The sequence below is a fragment of the Primulina tabacum genome, chromosome 4, assembly GCF_025594145.1.
Source record: "Primulina tabacum isolate GXHZ01 chromosome 4, ASM2559414v2, whole genome shotgun sequence".
In the NCBI taxonomy this organism is placed as follows: Eukaryota; Viridiplantae; Streptophyta; class Magnoliopsida; order Lamiales; family Gesneriaceae; genus Primulina; species Primulina tabacum.
The window spans coordinates 5,465,545-5,482,855 of NC_134553.1; the positions used below are offsets into that span (position 1 = coordinate 5,465,545).

At 34.5% G+C, this 17,311-nt stretch overlaps 3 protein-coding genes across 3 annotated transcripts; 2 read left to right on the forward strand and 1 right to left on the reverse strand.

Moving 5' to 3' along the window:
* Nucleotides 1–288: 288 nt before the first annotated feature.
* On the reverse strand, nucleotides 289–2,951 carry LOC142542758 (syntaxin-52-like). Its single transcript, XM_075649578.1, has 6 exons — nucleotides 2,680–2,951; nucleotides 2,030–2,252; nucleotides 1,411–1,616; nucleotides 1,199–1,299; nucleotides 1,060–1,104; nucleotides 289–530 (listed from the first exon to the last, which is right to left on the reverse strand). Exons 2-6 carry the CDS (start codon nucleotides 2,248–2,250, stop codon nucleotides 399–401), a joined length of 705 nt encoding a protein of 234 aa, XP_075505693.1. The 5' UTR covers nucleotides 2,251–2,252; nucleotides 2,680–2,951; the 3' UTR covers nucleotides 289–398.
* Nucleotides 2,952–11,098: 8,147 nt separating this feature from the next.
* LOC142542759 (serine/threonine-protein phosphatase PP-X isozyme 2-like) lies at nucleotides 11,099–15,267 on the forward strand. The gene is made up of 8 exons (XM_075649580.1): nucleotides 11,099–11,522; nucleotides 13,094–13,246; nucleotides 13,405–13,467; nucleotides 13,543–13,628; nucleotides 13,897–13,972; nucleotides 14,056–14,324; nucleotides 14,397–14,475; nucleotides 14,862–15,267. The coding sequence occupies exons 1-8, from the start codon at nucleotides 11,382–11,384 to the stop codon at nucleotides 14,910–14,912; spliced, it is 918 nt and encodes a 305-aa protein (XP_075505695.1). The 5' UTR covers nucleotides 11,099–11,381; the 3' UTR covers nucleotides 14,913–15,267.
* A 602-nt stretch (nucleotides 15,268–15,869) lies between these two features.
* LOC142541360 (uncharacterized) lies at nucleotides 15,870–17,048 on the forward strand. The gene has a single exon (XM_075647901.1). It carries the CDS (start codon nucleotides 15,870–15,872, stop codon nucleotides 17,046–17,048), a length of 1,179 nt encoding a protein of 392 aa, XP_075504016.1.
* Nucleotides 17,049–17,311: the final 263 nt, after the last annotated feature.

Sequence of the window (17,311 nt, forward strand, 5' to 3'; positions counted from 1 at the left end):
CGACCAAGTGCGTAGTGCGTGTGCATAAACTTCCAGCTAAGAAGAAGAAATTATTTGAGTTTGAGCTTTTCTGGAAACATCAACTTTTTTAACTCAGCCTTCCCCTAATTTAGGGTCCATGTGTATCTGGATGAATTACAAGACGATACCAATTTTATCACACAGAAACCTCATGACTTATCAATATCAATATTTTGAACTACAATGAGAGCTGCATATTATCAAATAACAAGGAAATATCACAAACCAAATCATGTCACTCAGTGTATGTTGAGTACGAGGCAGGGAAAACTGAAATCCATGAAATGGAAATTACGAGCTTTCGAGCAATATTATGGATCGATCTATGGCACAAAGAGATTTGAAACCTCCAATTTGATCCAGTTTTATATAGATTATTACAAATACTTGACCAGCAAATATATAACAACAATCAAAATAACAATCCCAATAACTGATAAACATAAGCTTAAGCAGGAGCAGCCACCCTTTGTCCGTTTATTCAATCTTGCAAGCATTGTCTGAGCTCGCTGTTCCATTGAAAAAAAAACGAAGAAATGAAAGCAGCTGAATTTGACTTACAAAAAAAATTTAAAGGAAAAGTTGGGTATAATCAGAAGCTTCATGCACAGAAAGTGCTCTCCAGAGTACAAGTCTAAGATGTCAATCAATCATACATCATCACAGCACAGCTTTGACCAACCAAGTTTCTTCTAGAAATGCATTATTTATCTCAGAAAAAACATTTAATTGTCTCAAGCGTGGTATGTCATAATGTGAATCCTTTTGAAAGACGAACTCTTATTACAGTCCACCGCTCTTGTTTTCAATTTAGTGGGAGACTTTCTAGTACATTAATTTCTTATTCTGTTACGGTAAAATTCCAAGAGTCGTTGATGTTGAGTATCATCATCTTCAATATCACTACTGTGCCTTGACGTTTAAAAATAGGCCTGAAATAATCCTAAGGAACATGCCTCAAACTAATACAAGTATACAACTAGGCATAAAGGATTTATCAATTAAGGATATATAAAATGTTTGTAGAAAAATTGTCACCTGTAGTCTGGAGTCCGTAATCTCAACGTGCTCGTCAAGATTATCCTGAGTATCAAAAACAGATAATAAATTAACCGTGATGTTCATAATATGACAAAGTATGTGGACAAGACATGCGGAGGAGAATAAGAGCACTAACTATAAGCCTGGTATGCAGATCTAACTCTTCGTTAACTGCCAAGGCAATATGCTTGGTGCTTAATACTGTCTCCTCCAATTTCTCAAGACCCTCATCTTGTTCTAGAGACGAAAAAACATAAAACAAATAAAGATGGAAGATAGCAATACTAGACGCTATATCAAGGTAAGGAAAAACATGTAAAAATAAAGATTAAAGCCACAGCGACCAGCCTTTCATTATCTGTCTCTGAAGACTGACGATGCCAGAGTTGTCAAGACCAGTTGTTCTAGTCATAGCATCAGCAGGCTTGATTTCCGGCCCAAGCAAGCTGTCTCTAATTACAAAGTTGGACATATTCAACGTTGAAGCCATCTGGTATACTTTTGATCTCAAGTTTGCAGCCATGTCCTTGCGACGATTCATTTCTTTCTCAGTCCTATTAATGAGATCCGGAAGGATAAGCATACACCAAGAAAATGGTCATATAATTTATTTCTCCTCTTGGTGAAGAAAAATAATGCAGCAGGAGACCACGAGCTTAGAGATATTTTATTTAAATAACTAACATTTCCCTTTGTATCACTGAGCCACACAAAGAACATTTGAACTTATATGTGAAAAAGGATTAAGAGAAAGGCACCACGATGAATTAAATTCACCAATTATACTAGGGTTAAAGACTTTGCTATTGACTATCTATAGTTTATTTTGCTTCTTTGAGCAGGTATTTACAGATCTGTCTCAATTAAAAAGACTAAGATATAGGCACCACAATGATTCCTGATTCTTATCTAATGGTAACAATTTCCGTAATTTGATAAATTAAGCAGTTCAATTAATATATCTTACAGAGATTGCTTTCCAGGAAACTTTGACAAAAGAGACTGTAAGCTGTCCAGTCTGGTTGCTAATATAGTAATTTTCCTCCGAATTGCAGATGAATGGCGCTGTGCCTCCGGCCCAGTCACTGGCAATGAACTCCTTTCAGATATCATGTTGCTAATATCGTCAGCAAGTTTGACTGCTTCATTATACTCCCTCACCCATGAGTCTCCAGCAGCAGCTGCCATTCCTATGATTAAAAAATACAGAGTTTTCTGCTGATTAGCCGCGTTACTAAGTAATGATCATGTACACTTCATGAGGAAAATAATTAGTATATAACCTCAATTCAGTAACATAGATGGCAACGGAGCAGCCAAAAAGGCCTCGAAATGTAAATAAATACCATAAAGTTCTTATATAAATTATTAGATGCATGAGAAGCTGCGTTGAATTTTGAAATTCGACCGATTTTTCATATATTCATCATTCCAAAAATTCGGGATCTCGAAAACAATATGAGTGAGGATATCCTTCAAACCAAAAATCACACAGGAAAATGAGTTATTGTACGCGCGACCGTGAATTGAACTACGTAAACGAAAATTAGGTCGATAAAGATGGCCATCAAAAGCCCAATTGACTGACCGAGGAAGAACGTATGCTTTACTTTTTACCTTTCCAATTGAAATCGCCGATCCGAATTATGGATTGAAAAAGTAATTGCGACACTTTCCAGCGGCAATTGTGACTATTTGTCGTGTCGAAGCAGGGGGCGCCACCAGGTAGCGGCAAGCTTTGTCCGGCCCAATCGTCGTCTCCGTAACGCAAATTCGCACCCGCATAGTTAAATATTTAATCGATTTTGTTTAATAACCGATGACAGCTCTCGTGCTTCCCGACTTTTCTTCTTTCCTTTTTTAAATTAAAAAATGGGACCCGGCAACGCCATAAGAGTGTTGATCCGGTCATAACTAACTCTCACCCATAATCGAATCGAGTCAGTTTGTAAATATTTTCAATTTATTCGATAAATATTTAATTTATATTTAAATTTATAAAATTCAAGTTGAACTTGAATATGTTCTAGTTTTTTTCGAGATGAATTTGAGCTAAAATTATTTTGTTCAATAGTTTTCGAGCCGGTCACGAACATTAATATTTTATTAATACAATTATATGTTAAATATATATACATTTCGAGTTTTTCGAATGTTTTGAGCTTTTAATTTTCATTCTCGAAATTTACTATCAGAACAATAATTCGAATAGCTCGAAAATAAGTATAAAGTTTTCTCTTCTATACCGAATTCAAGCAAAAAAAAAAATAAAAATTCGAATATACTTTATTCGAGTTGAATTCGAACCTTAAATTTTTTTATTAGTATTGGATTCAATTTATTTACAGTCCTTCATCGTCCTCTCCGATCTCCTCATTCCTCAATCAATAATGCCCCTCTCGCGATCTTTTTCTCTCTCTTCTTTCTCAATTATATCGGGCCATTAAAATTTCTAAAATTTCCATTATTTTTAATTTTAAAAAATATTTCTATTTGTTAAAATTATATAATGTGATCCGTTATATTATATTATTTTAACAAACATATATTATTTTTTATAGAGCAATTTTTTTGTGAAATCGTCTCACGAATCTATATATCAATGAGATGGATCAACCCAACTTACATTTATCATAAACAATAATAGTTTGACATAAAAATAATAACTTTTTCATGACTTGGATCAGGTTGAAGATCTGTCTCATAAAACTGACTTGTGAGATTGTCTCATAAAATTTTTTGTATATTTTTTAAATACATATGAAAGAAAATGTCATATTCAAATTTCTCAAATTAGTTTCCGCCTTCATAGAAATTCATATCTACGGTATATTCCATAAATTTTTTAAAAATAAAAGTGCATTTTTAAAATTTATAAACGTATCTCCAAAATAATATTGAGATATTACATAAATTTTATTGAAGTTTAATTTTAATTGAAAGTCAAATACTAATGAAAAATAATTTCCAAATTAAAGTGGATGACATCTTCAGATTAGATGAAGAAAATTATACTAGATGATTTTTTTTTATTTGTGTTGGATATCGTAGAACCAATATGTAATCTGAAAATAATTGAGTTATTTTTAAAGATTTAAGACTGACACGTTAGGGTTTTTTTTTTAAAAAAAATAATAATAATAGTGACACGTTAGGGATCAAATGCTGCCCTTTACAATTATATATGTGTGTGACAAATTGCAAAAAAATAAAAATAAAAATTGTAATAATAGATAATTGATTGCTAGAATATGTCATTGATTTGTTAATAAATTATTGTAATTTTTTATTATGTACAAAGCCTCTCTTATAACTTGAGTAGGTCTCTTGTGAGACGGTCTCACGAATCTTTATCTGTGAGACGGGTCAACCCTACCAATATTCACAATAAAAAGTAATACTCTTAGCATAAAAAGTAATAATTTTTCATGGATGACCCAAATAGGAGATTCATCTCACAAAATACGACTCGTGAGACCGTCTCACACAAATTTTTATCATCTTATGAATAAGGCTGTTTGATCGATATTATTCATTATATTATCTCATATATTATTATATTCTTTCTTTTTATCTCGTTTTCTGTTAATTTATAACATGTTATCAGTACGAGTGTTCTTTAAAATATAAATTCATAAATAATTTTATTATTAGTTTTTGTGTGTATACTGTCGAAAAAACATAATATTTAGATTTTATATTGATGTTCTCGGAACATCACAAATTTTAATTTTATATCAATACTTTTAGTTTTATGTTAATGCTCTTGAAGTATATATTATTTAGATTTAATATTGATGTTCTTGAAGTAAAAAATTAGTTTTATATTTATGCTTTTAATTTTATACTAATGCTCTTGAAATGACACAATATCTAGATTTAATATAAATGCTCTTGAAATAACACAAGTTCTATATTTATATTGATGCTATTGAATAAGAACGTTTTTTAAGTTTTATGTTGTTGTTCTTGAAATAGCACAACACGATTTTATGTTGATATTATTGAAAGATCTGTGAAAAAAATATAAAACTATAAGATTTATCAATATTTTCGACGAATATTGATCAATGTTCTACATTCTATCAACATTATTCATATCTTTCGAGATTTGTAAAAATTATTAAAAAATATATGATAATATAATATATAAGATTCATATCAATATATTGCTAAAAATTGTGACTAAATCCATGCTTAGATAAATTAATTCATTATTTATGATCATAGATTTGCCGAGGTTCAAAATTGCATAGTAAAATCGGAAATATGTATTATTCTTGCATAATTCGTTATGCCATTTAACTTGTTTATTTTTTATGGACATTGTTGAGGTACAATAATTGTCTCTAGTGGGTAGAGCGATCAAACCATTACTTTTGTGTTGTTATACAGTTTAAATGATTTGAGTTACACAATTACCACCAACTATAACATTTGATAAAGTGGCAAGCAATAATTCCAACAATTGGTCTCAGAAGCGAGGCATGAGTTGAAGTATCTCGAGAAGCAGTATTTATATACTTCTTGAGGGATGTTGGGTTAAGTGTGTATAACTGAGAGTAGTACTAGCATGAATGACCTCCTAAGAAATTCTCGTGCGTTAAGAAGCTGACGTTGTACCGCTTGATCTGATTGGCTAGGTGAACCGTAAAAGAATAACATCTGCTCTTAACGGGTAATAATGTCTCTATTGGTGGCAGGACTGAGGTAGGAAAATAGTAAGACTGATATCTAAGAGGTGTGAGACTGCACCAGTAGGTAGACACACCTCTCCGGACTCATAAGCCTAACAACCAGACCAATTAGCTCTCAAGCAAGTATATTATACACTGTCACAAATATAAAAAAATAAAGTTATAATTTGACTAACAACTATAATTTTTAGCTTAATAAAAACAACTTCATGTTAACAGAAACTTATTCTTTAATCTTCTACGATGTTCACATCCTCCATTAAAGTAATATTATTTTAATCTCGACGTTGTGCTTGATAACAAATTCTCTCTTTTTTCCTGCATGAACATGTGCCATAGACTTGCAATATTTATTGGCCTACACGATTTTTCAACAATCGATTTGTATATAATTGTATGACATTTTCATTATCTTTATTTTGTTGCTTAAATTATATGTGCACTTGTCTTTCTTGAGATTCAATATTATTGTTTAATAATTAACCTGTTTTTTTCCCGTATACACCAAATTTCAAAAGCAATATCATACTAATTTGTTTATTCTCTATGCTCAAATGGAATTATTATTTGAGCTACGAAAGGTCAAGATTGTTTAACGAAATTGGTAATATGTGGTTGTTCTTGAATATAATTAAGTTATAACTTGTTTAATTATGAAATATTTTTAGATTAATGATGGAATACAAGAGAAATGTTTAGAAGACAATGACACAATTCACACAATCTTTTAAAGTAATAAATATTTTTTGGAATCAACATTGGCCTAAAATAATGTTATAACAATATCTGATGAATAAAAAATTGTTGAAGATCGTGGAAAAGCAAAAATCATTTTATCAAATGAGACAATCGTATAAATTGAAAATATACTTTATGCTAGCAAATCTAATAGAAATTTTTTTAGTTTTAAAGACATCAATATCATTTTGAAACATTGTATGGAAATAACTTTGAATATATTTGTATTACATATATTATATCCTGCCAGAAACATATAAAAGAAAGATTATGTGTACTTCATTCTGAGATGTACAACACAATAATAAAATTAATTGAGGCATACACGGTCACGGTTGATTTCATCCTACATGTAGGGACACTACCCCATGATAGAATCAATGTCCCAAATTTAGCCACATATACATGAGGTCCACTAATTTTTTTAAAATCACATATATGCAGTGAATCTTATCCATCCAAACCATGTGGGGGGAAACTAGCATCGAAGCAACCCACGGTCACAAACCAAAGGTTTGGTGGCAACAAAAGTTACTTATTATGGCATGAGTTACTTGGTCACACTGAGACAAAATTGATGCGTAGAATAATAAATAATATTCTTTGACATCTTTTAAAAACTTGAAAATTATTTTACATAATAAATTTTTATGACTTTTTCACAATACAAATTAATCATAAGATTTTCCAACAAAGGTGGTTGTTGAAATTCCAACTTATTGGAGAGAATTTATGAGGATATTTATGGTCCGATATACCCACAATCAAGGACGGAGCTACACTCTTATATACCCGGACTTAAGTCCAGGTGACGCAATTTTTTTAAAAAAATTTATATGTAACTTTTGTATAATATTGGAATAATATGATATTAGTTCGGGTAGATCAATTTAAAATATTAAAAGATTGTAGAGTTTAAAATTTTAGTCCGGACATAACCATATTTCTGGTTCCGCCACCACTTCGAATCTTATGAAGCATACTTGGGACTTCCAGCTGGCAGAAATAAACAAAAGGATTTTCGATGGATTAAGGGAGAAAGTGTGGCGGAAATTACAGGGATGGAAGAGCAAGATGTTTTCGATAGGGGGAAGGAAAGTATTGGTTAAAGCTGTCGTGCATGCTATTTCTTCTTATACGATGAGTATTTTCCGGTTGCCAATATCTATATGTCATCGATTAAAGTTCATGATGGTTAACTTTTGGTGGTGGGCTACGGGGAGGTCGAAAGGCGCATTCATTGGCGAAGATGGAGTTTATTATGCTGGCCAAAGATTCATGGTGTTATGGGATTCCGAGATTTAATCTCCTTCAATCAGTCATTACTAGCTAAACAAGCATGGAGAATACTCACTCAACCCAATTCTATGGCGGCGCATATTCATAAACAGAAATACTACCCTTTGAGTAACTATTTACAAGCAAAATGTGGTAACAATCCATCCTTTGTACGGAGAAGTGTGTTGTAAGTGGATAAGAGATCTCCTTGTTGGATCTCGGTTTTCTACACGCCCAAACGCAGCGGAAGTTTTAAAAATTTATTTTATTTTGACAATCAAAATATGTTTTGCTCTGGGCGCTCGTATGATTTTAACATAAACATTCATAGGGTGTTGAAATTTTATACCTTTGTGAATTAGATCACGTGGCTCCAACTAATCCGGTATAAACGGATTATCTCTTGATGAATCCCTACGAACTTTCTTCAAGAGACTCATTTCTTTCCTTCTAATTAGGTCCACGACTGGATGATCTATTCCTCTTCCAATTTGCACTAGAAAATATGGAATATATTTTGCGTTGGAGATCAATGTTTGAGAGACGGCTCAAACTATTTCCCAAAAGGGAGTGGCCGAAATTTAGAGAGGAGAGGAGGAAAGCTTTTTCGAAAAATATGAAGGTGGTGGCTAGGGTTATGGCTTGATTACACCTAGTTTATAATTAAGCCATGACCTAGCATTCATAATTAACATTAATGGGCTTTATTAATTAATTGGGCTAGTCCAACTAGTTTAATTAATTAATCAAGGTCCATTAAAAACTTTAATTATTTAGTATGTTGAACTTGTACTCCTACAAGCCCATTAAACACACTACTCACTATATATTTAATTTAATGTTTAATGAACTCAACTTTTGAGCTTAATAAATTAAATTAATTATAAATTCAACATTTGAATTTATTATTTAAATTATAAATTCAACTCTTTGAATTTATCACCTCCAAAATTTAATATTTAATAAACCCAACTTTTGAGTTTAATAAATTAAATTATCAAATTTTATAAATTCAACTCCTTGAATTTATTCTCTCCAAATTTCATAAATTCAACTTCTTGAATTTACTATATCATAAATTCAACTCCTTGAATTTATTTTCTCAAAATTTAATTATCATAAATTCAATTCCTTGAATTTACTATATTATAATATAAATTCAACTACTTGAATTTATTCTTTCAACGGAAACAAACGATCCAGTGCTTGTGTGACCCTCAATGGTTCAGGGATACAGCTAGCCGTGGGTTCACAACTCTTTGTGATTCAGGACATAATCCTTTATTCGGGCTTACCCTAGTTAGCCTCATTCTTTTCATCAACACCTTGATCAAGAATGTCAGAACTCATTTCTGATTGTACCCATCGGATCATGGTAAGAGCGTCTAGTAGCATCGCCCCATGATCCCCTAGGTATCACTGATAGTGCCTGCAAGAACCAGTCGATTATGATTAACGTACAGTACGGTCCCTTCATCTCAAATATCCCGATCGAATCTGCAACCATTGGTTCATCGAGGGTTGCATATTAATTCGAAAACTATGTGATAACTATAATAGTGGCATCGCATGTACTATTGGAGAACTCATTCTCCAACGTACATCTCATACTCTGGCCAGAGATTCCATGCACTATTATTTCATCAGATCACATAGGATATCCACACCCGTAGGTGAGCGGTGAATCCCCGACTACAATGCACTGGCTCCTATATGTGTCGCAACTGTACCCAACCTCGCCACCTGATGACTCTCCTGGAGCCGGTAAACAAGTCAAAGCACAGCCCTAGCATATAGAGCCTCAGTGTTGTCCCGGGTCGTAAAGACTAATGGTGTACAATCATAACCACAGACTTATCCTCTCGATGAATGATAACCACTTGGAAAGTCCGAGGGAGGGTTGCTCGGTATAATCATCATATGACTACCCATCTGTATGTTTGGACATCTCTATGCCCTTACCAAGAAACGCAGTACACAACATCACAGATGCTAGTCTCGAGCTCAAGCGGCCTTTATCCCTGTTTTAGGCGGCTGAATCGACTAGGAACGAATTTAGAATATGCAGTGTTTACAAATGAGTTTCAACATCGAATTACGATTCATTTGTATTAAAGCCTAATCAAGGACTTTATCTATGCTGTTTGCATGGGTGTACAGATAAAGTATAACAAGACCATAAAAAGTTAAATTATTTTAAAATAAAGATTGTTTATTTCACTTGAGTCAATAAATTCCCTAGCCAACCGTTGGCTTGCAGGACATCTACTCTAACACTCGTGGCTAAAGGAATCCTTTGGAGAATAGGGTGTGGTACGAGGGTCAAAGTGTTCCAGGATCAATGGCTTCTGATACTTCACTAGTTTAAACCAATTACTGTACCCAATAATACCCATTTATATATTAAGGTATGTGATTTAAAACATGAATCTCGTGGCTGGGATTGGAGCAAATTGAATAATGTTTTATGGGATGTGGATTGAGTGGAGGTTAACCGTATTCCAGTAGGGATTGACAATGGGCAGAACAAATTAATTTGGCACTTTGCATCTGAAGAAGAGTATACTGTTCGGTCGGGATATCATCTTGCAATGAACATGGATGATTAGCAATGGCTCGACTTGTGATTCTACTACATGATTGCGAAAGATGTGGAACTTAAGGACACAAAATAAAATCAAAATCCATGCTTGGCGGTTGCTATTCGATGCCGATGAGGGTAAATCTCTTTATAAGAGGAATGTCAGTTGACATGAAATGTCTCGTATCATGAAGATATCACACACATATATATTCTTTCTGGTATTGTAGATTTGCTGGAAAAGTGTGGAGAATGTTATTTCAATGGGTAGTTGATCATGTACAATGCAAAGATCTTGAAAGTTTCGAAGTCGGAGTGGGGATCGTGAGACGTGATAGTAACGGCATGTTGATATTTGCATAAGGATGACTTCTTCTTGAAGAATTCTCTTCCCTTACTGCTGAATTGATTGCTGTCAAGGAAGGACTCAAGAGGGCCATCAACATAAAGTGGTCCGAGGTAATAATTGAGACATATGCTATCCATGTAGTTCAAAACATAAAAGAACAAGCCCCGTTTTGTTCAGACAACACAATTGCTGAACAAATCAGTAAGCTAACTTCCAGACTTCAAGGCGTTCAGATATATCATTGTGGGAGAAATGCAAACCAAGCGACGAATGATTTGGCTCGACATAGTTAACGCATTTTTAGAAACTGTGTTTGCGTAAAAACAGGACTTGATTAATTTGTGGTGTCAATTTTTTTTTAAAAAATATAAACTCATAAATTAGGGTGTAAAAAAACCCATAAATTAGGGACTAAATTTACAATTTCGTAAAATTTCGCACTTGAGCGATTGCGAATCTCGAAAACCCAGACGGAGCGAGAGGGGGGAGGGAGAAAAAGAGAGGCCACTCAAAAAAGTAGTGAACCTCACTACTGCTAACGTCAATTACGGATGGCAGTAATATTTGCCAATATTAAGTCATGGGAATCACGATTTTCTTCGATTATTCATTAAGGGTCTGATTTATTGAGCGAAATTGCAGAAGGGTTTGTAGTCCGAAGTTTGAATCTGGGAAGATGTCGGACTTAGACCGGCAAATAGAGCTACTGAAAAGATGCGAGCCGCTCAAAGAATCGGAAGTCAAGGATCTCTGTATGAAAGCCATGGAAATCCTCGTCGAAGAGAGTAATGTTCAGAGAGTTGACGCTCCTGTCACTGTAAGTAACGAAGAAAATTTTGAATATATTTTCTTAGCAGGTTCATAGTATTTATGGTCTGCGTAATTGACACGAAGACATGAATTAAGATTAGAACTTGAGTAAAGAAGGCGAAATTAGTGGAATTTCTTGTAGAAGTTTGATGGCTGCATATGTTCAGCTACCCGTTTCATTTTCTGACAAATATTAGATTGGAGGATTTTGAAATTTTGAGACACTGCAAAAAAATAGCATTACAAGTAGATTGCCGCTGAAATTGTACTGTAATTTTTTGGAAATAAATGAAAGGAAAAGGCTTTATTGTCGTTTCTAGACGTGGAATGGCAAATGGATTTTGAAAAGTAAATATTTTTGGAGATTTTGCTTGAAAACAGCGGTCCTAACCTACAGAAACGTGGAGTTTTCAGAAGAAAAAATTAGTCCTGACGCACAAACCAACGTCTGCCATGATATTTTTTCAGACTACTTTTCTAACAGTTACTGAATATCACTAATTTTTAGTGTGTTTTATGATAGTCGCTTGCTATGAGATGAGTGAAATGGATAACAAGTTGTCATCAGCCAGCAACTATATTGTAAGAGCTGTTTAAGTTAATCCATGGATGATAAATCTTGGTGATACCTAAGAAGACAGATGAACACCTTCTAGCATTGAGAAACAAACAATGATAACTCAAAGAATCATGCCAACAATAAAGTGATGTCCGAGGGAGGGAGTCTAGGTAGTAGTTTCATGCATGATGCAACCAGAAGTTCTTTTCACACATATATTAACCGCCCAATTTAATGACTATGACATAGATTCACTCTATGAGATTTCCCTAGTTGCTGACTTGCTGTAGATTGCTGATACATGTGTGATTTCATACACTTATTGTAACTATTTTCTACCTATTTTGACAAAGGAAGGCAAAGCAATTACTCAAATGGTACTCCAACCACGACCTTACATTTACTTGAGTGCCCACGTAAGTGGCCAGGAGACTGATTAAAAAATGCACACAAATCCACAGAAAGAGATGGCAGTAACCTCTGACTACATCATCAGTGGTCAACATCAAATAACTTTGGAGGTTTTAGGTTGCTGATATCATCTCCCAGTACTGTTCAGTTTTGCACTTGAATCTCAACGCTGAATACAATGGCATTCTGAGCTACAGAATCACCTCGATCTGATTTATGAGACTGAAAATAGTGGATCTAAAACTTTAAAATTGACACCCTTATGAACTGTTAGATCTCAAGAAACTTAATCTGTGAAGTAGGAAATTATTTGGGCATGGCATCCAAATGTAGCTCTAGTTACGAAGTATCCTAATTGGTTATTTTAATGGATATTGTTGCTATGCATTTGTTTTGAAGTGATTTCATGCCCTAATCACCCAAGAAAATTAGAGAGTAAAAAACCCCTGAGAGACCTCCCTTCCTTTGTCTAATTTCTGAAGGCACAGAGCTATATTTCTGATACACTATTGTAGGTATAAATATGGGGTGATAGCTTTTTCCTTTTAGTTTCGAGGATATTTTACCCCTTTCCAGTATTTCTTATCTGGATTGGTGTTTTTATGTAGATATGTGGTGACATCCATGGGCAATTCTATGACATGAAAGAGCTTTTTAAAGTTGGAGGTGATTGTCCCAAGACCAATTACTTGTTTCTTGGAGATTTTGTTGATAGGGGGTATTACTCAGTTGAGACGTTTCTGCTGCTTCTCGCACTGAAGGTATCGGTTTTACTTTTTTTAGAAGATTAAAGCATTTGAAATGTACATCATGTTTCCTGCAAACATGGACAGTTACTTTTGAGTATCAAATATTTTGTGTTTCCAGACAACATGGATACCCACAATCGTGACTCAACTAATAGATAGTGCATTGGCAGGTAAGATATCCAGATAGGATAACTCTGATAAGGGGAAACCATGAGAGCCGGCAGATAACACAGGTTAGGAACTATGTTTTTCCTGAGTTTTGAGCTATTATATGGCAAGATGTCCTTATTATATTCCCCCTTTTCCAGGTATATGGTTTCTATGATGAGTGCTTGCGAAAATATGGTTCTGCAAATGTTTGGAGATATTGCACCGATATTTTTGACTATTTAAGGTTTGAACTTCTCTAATTTCCAGTTAGATCTTTGCTATGAATTTGCTTGCTTGTATCGGTTCAATTTTATGTGAGGACGGCAGGAAAAAAACAATAAAAATGTGAAGGTGAATTATCAATTGCCTCAGATTATGCATTAGTATCGTCAAATTAAGTGTTTAAATTCCTCCTACACCAACATTCTTGTCAAATTTGAATTATTCTTGGGTCATTGGCTTGGTTTCTTTTCGAGGCAGTAAATGATACTTATGATTCCAACATCTGGCAGCCTGTCTGCGCTTATTGAGAACAAGATATTTTCAGTTCATGGTGGGCTATCTCCTGCAATATCCACACTGGACCAGGTTTCAAAAAATGTTCTGCTTCGGTATTTTTTTCCCGCTTAGTTGTGAAATGCTAGTAAATTATTGGATCATCTGTGTGTCAGATTCGAATAATTGACCGTAAGCAAGAAGTACCTCATGATGGTGCCATGTGTGATCTCCTCTGGTCAGATCCAGAAGACGTTGTTGATGGTTGGGGCTTGAGCCCACGTGGTGCGGGTTTCCTATTTGGTGGCAGTGTTGTCTCTACGTTTAATCATGCAAATGATATTGATTATATTTGTCGTGCCCATCAATTGGTGATGGAAGGCTACAAATGGATGTTCAGCGATCAGATAGTTACGGTTTGGTCAGCTCCAAATTACTGCTACAGGTAAATGATTTCAGTTGTTATTGATTCTTTAGTTTTTTTCTCCATCAATTTTGAAAAAAAATTATGATGCAGATGTGGGAATGTAGCTGCAATTCTTGAGCTGGATGAAAACCTGGAAAGGAAGTTTCGTGTCTTTGATGCAGCTCCGCAGGTGTGTGCATATGTTGTTTCTTGTCTTTGAATTTCCGCCCTGGCCCCCTATCGACTGTTTTTCTTCTACTGTGAGGTATTACAGACTAGGTTGACTTGAGATTGCTATTGAAACTTTCAGAAGCATATTGTTTTTGGCATGCCACATTAACTGTGTATCAATTCTAAGAAGTGTGTGCTTCTAGTTGAGGCATGTTTTACAATCTAGTTATGCGGGTATCGACTTCTATGCTACTCCACACTTGGCAATTAATATAAATGAGGATGCATAAGAGTCGAGTGAGAATTACAAGATCAACATGTAAATCTATTTAGTATGGTAGCATAGGAAATAAACCCCACTTTGCCTCTTGAAAGGTGTTTGGAACGGTTTTTGGTGAAATGCAGGAAATAAGGGGAGCACCTGCCAAGAAACAACCTCCGGATTACTTTTTGTAGGAATGAGGTCTACAAACTTTATAAATCGAAACTATTGAAGGAGCAATATCATACTCGGAGTGGATACTGTGGTGTGGTAGAGGATGAATGATGCTTCAGCTATATGGATGAGTTAAAACATCATTTTTCAGGGGTTAAAAAAACAAGTCACGCATAATGCTCGCAAGTCGCACTCCTTCTCTATCCATCTGAATGAGCTCTGTATTCTTTAATCCTTTTGCCTCTGTATTCTTGTAATAATAGTGTGCTAAACGCAATGAACTTAGAATACTGTCAAATTCACAGAATTACTGTATATGCATGCATATAATTTGTCCTCCTGGAGGAGAGAACATTTATAATTTTTTTGATATTCGATTGTGCCAATGCCCAAATGTTGAGATTTTCCGTGTGCCCATTGATCACAATATAGTGCATTCTAGCTCATCCAGCGTCCACATACCCCCCGAAAAAAAAAACACTATTAAGATATTATATATACATATATATCAAAACCTGACAAATTACATGTCAAAAATGAAGGATTGGGTATACAAATAAGAACTCTTTGTACGTGGCTTCTGTAAGATAATTTACCTGTGTTCTTGTTTTTTAAAAGTTTCATACTGCAAGTCCTTGAGTTGGAGTAAGAGCACCCACGTTGAGTGTTAAAGAGGTGTCACTCTCCAATGTGAGTGGACGTTATAACGTCCACTCACATGAGAGAGGGTGTGGGGCGTTCATATATATGAACGTCCATGTGTCAGTTTTTTTTTAAAAAAAAATTCGAAACTTAGCGACGGTTTGTATAAAAACCGTCGCTATTTGCGACGGATTTTCAAAAATATTCACACACTACACAAATTATTTCAAACACCAAAACATATTATTCTTCACTCCAAAAATCTTCTCTCTTCTATTTTCATCATCTCAAAATCTTTTTTTTCAAAAATTTCTTAAATCCTACTTTGTTCCGAAATGGATGAAAATTACCGAGGGATTTTTAGAAATTTCGTGAGTTATCCAAAAAATCCGGAAGAAAATACTTCTTCCCAAAATTCGGAAATTCAACCAAAATATCCATATTTTCCATACCCACCAAATTATCCACATAATCCATATCCACCAAATTATCCTTGCAATTCATATCCACCAAATTATCCATATAATCCATATCCACCAAACTATCCATCTAATCCACATGCAACCAGTATGCCATTTATTTCTCCGACGGAAAATGAACCGCCCACTCCGACTTTCGTCCCAAAGACTCAATTGTCCGACCGTGAATCCCCAATTGAAGTCGTAAATTTGGAGAATGTGGATTCAAGCGCTGAGGGTAGAATAAAACGGTCAACCTGGAGAAAGGTTGAAGACGAGGTCTTAGCGAGATCGTTTGTCACTATCAGCGATGACCCAATCATCGGCAATGATCAAAAGGCGGAAGCTTTCTGGGGACGTGTTGCAAGCTACTACAATGGCAATCGTCCCGCAGGTACACCCAATAGAAGTGCAAGTGTCATACGATCGCACTGGCACAATACCATCCAAAAAAAAGTATATCGCTTCAATGCAAATTACAATAGTATTTATAGTGCATATCGTAGCGGCCACAGTGATGAGGATATACTACGACTTGCGTATGAAAAATATCGTGCGGAAAATAACGGCATCGCATTTAATCTTGAGCATGTGTGGAGGATCGTAAAAGACCGTCCAATGTTTACTCCACAGTCCGTTGATCACCATGTTAGCACGAAGAAGGCAAGGACCTCGGAGTCGGGAGCAAGCAACACCTCATCCAACCAAGATGCGAGTCTACATGTAGACCTAATTGAAGAAGAAAATCGTCCAATGGGTCAGAAGGCAGCAAAAAGAAAGGGAAAAGGTAAAACGAGATCGGACATGAAGTGTATGACAACAAACTTGGACAATATGTTTGCAAAGTTTACTGAATATACAAGCATGAAAAAAGTTGAAGTTGAAATGAAACAAAAACAACTCGAAGTAGAGGAGATGAAAGCAAAAGCTGCTATGGCCAAAGTTCAACTAAAGGAATATGCAATCCTTTCGAAGGGTACTTCGCAAATGACATATGAGCAACTTATCATCCACGAACGTCTATGTCAAGAGATTTGGGGGAGATGGAATATTTAATTTGCAGTTATTGTAATTTTCGATTATTGTAATTTTCATTTGTTATAAGTTTTCATTCATTGTAATTTTTATTTTCGTTAATGTAACTCTTCGATCAATTAGTATTTTACATCTTCTCTTAAGTTTAATTTATTTTCTAATATTTTTATGCAATTGTTATTTATTATTATATGTTGTACCGTTTTATTTTAGGTTTATAATAAATTTTTAATTTTAATTAAATGATACTCATAAAATTAAATTATTTTACGTACTGAATATAT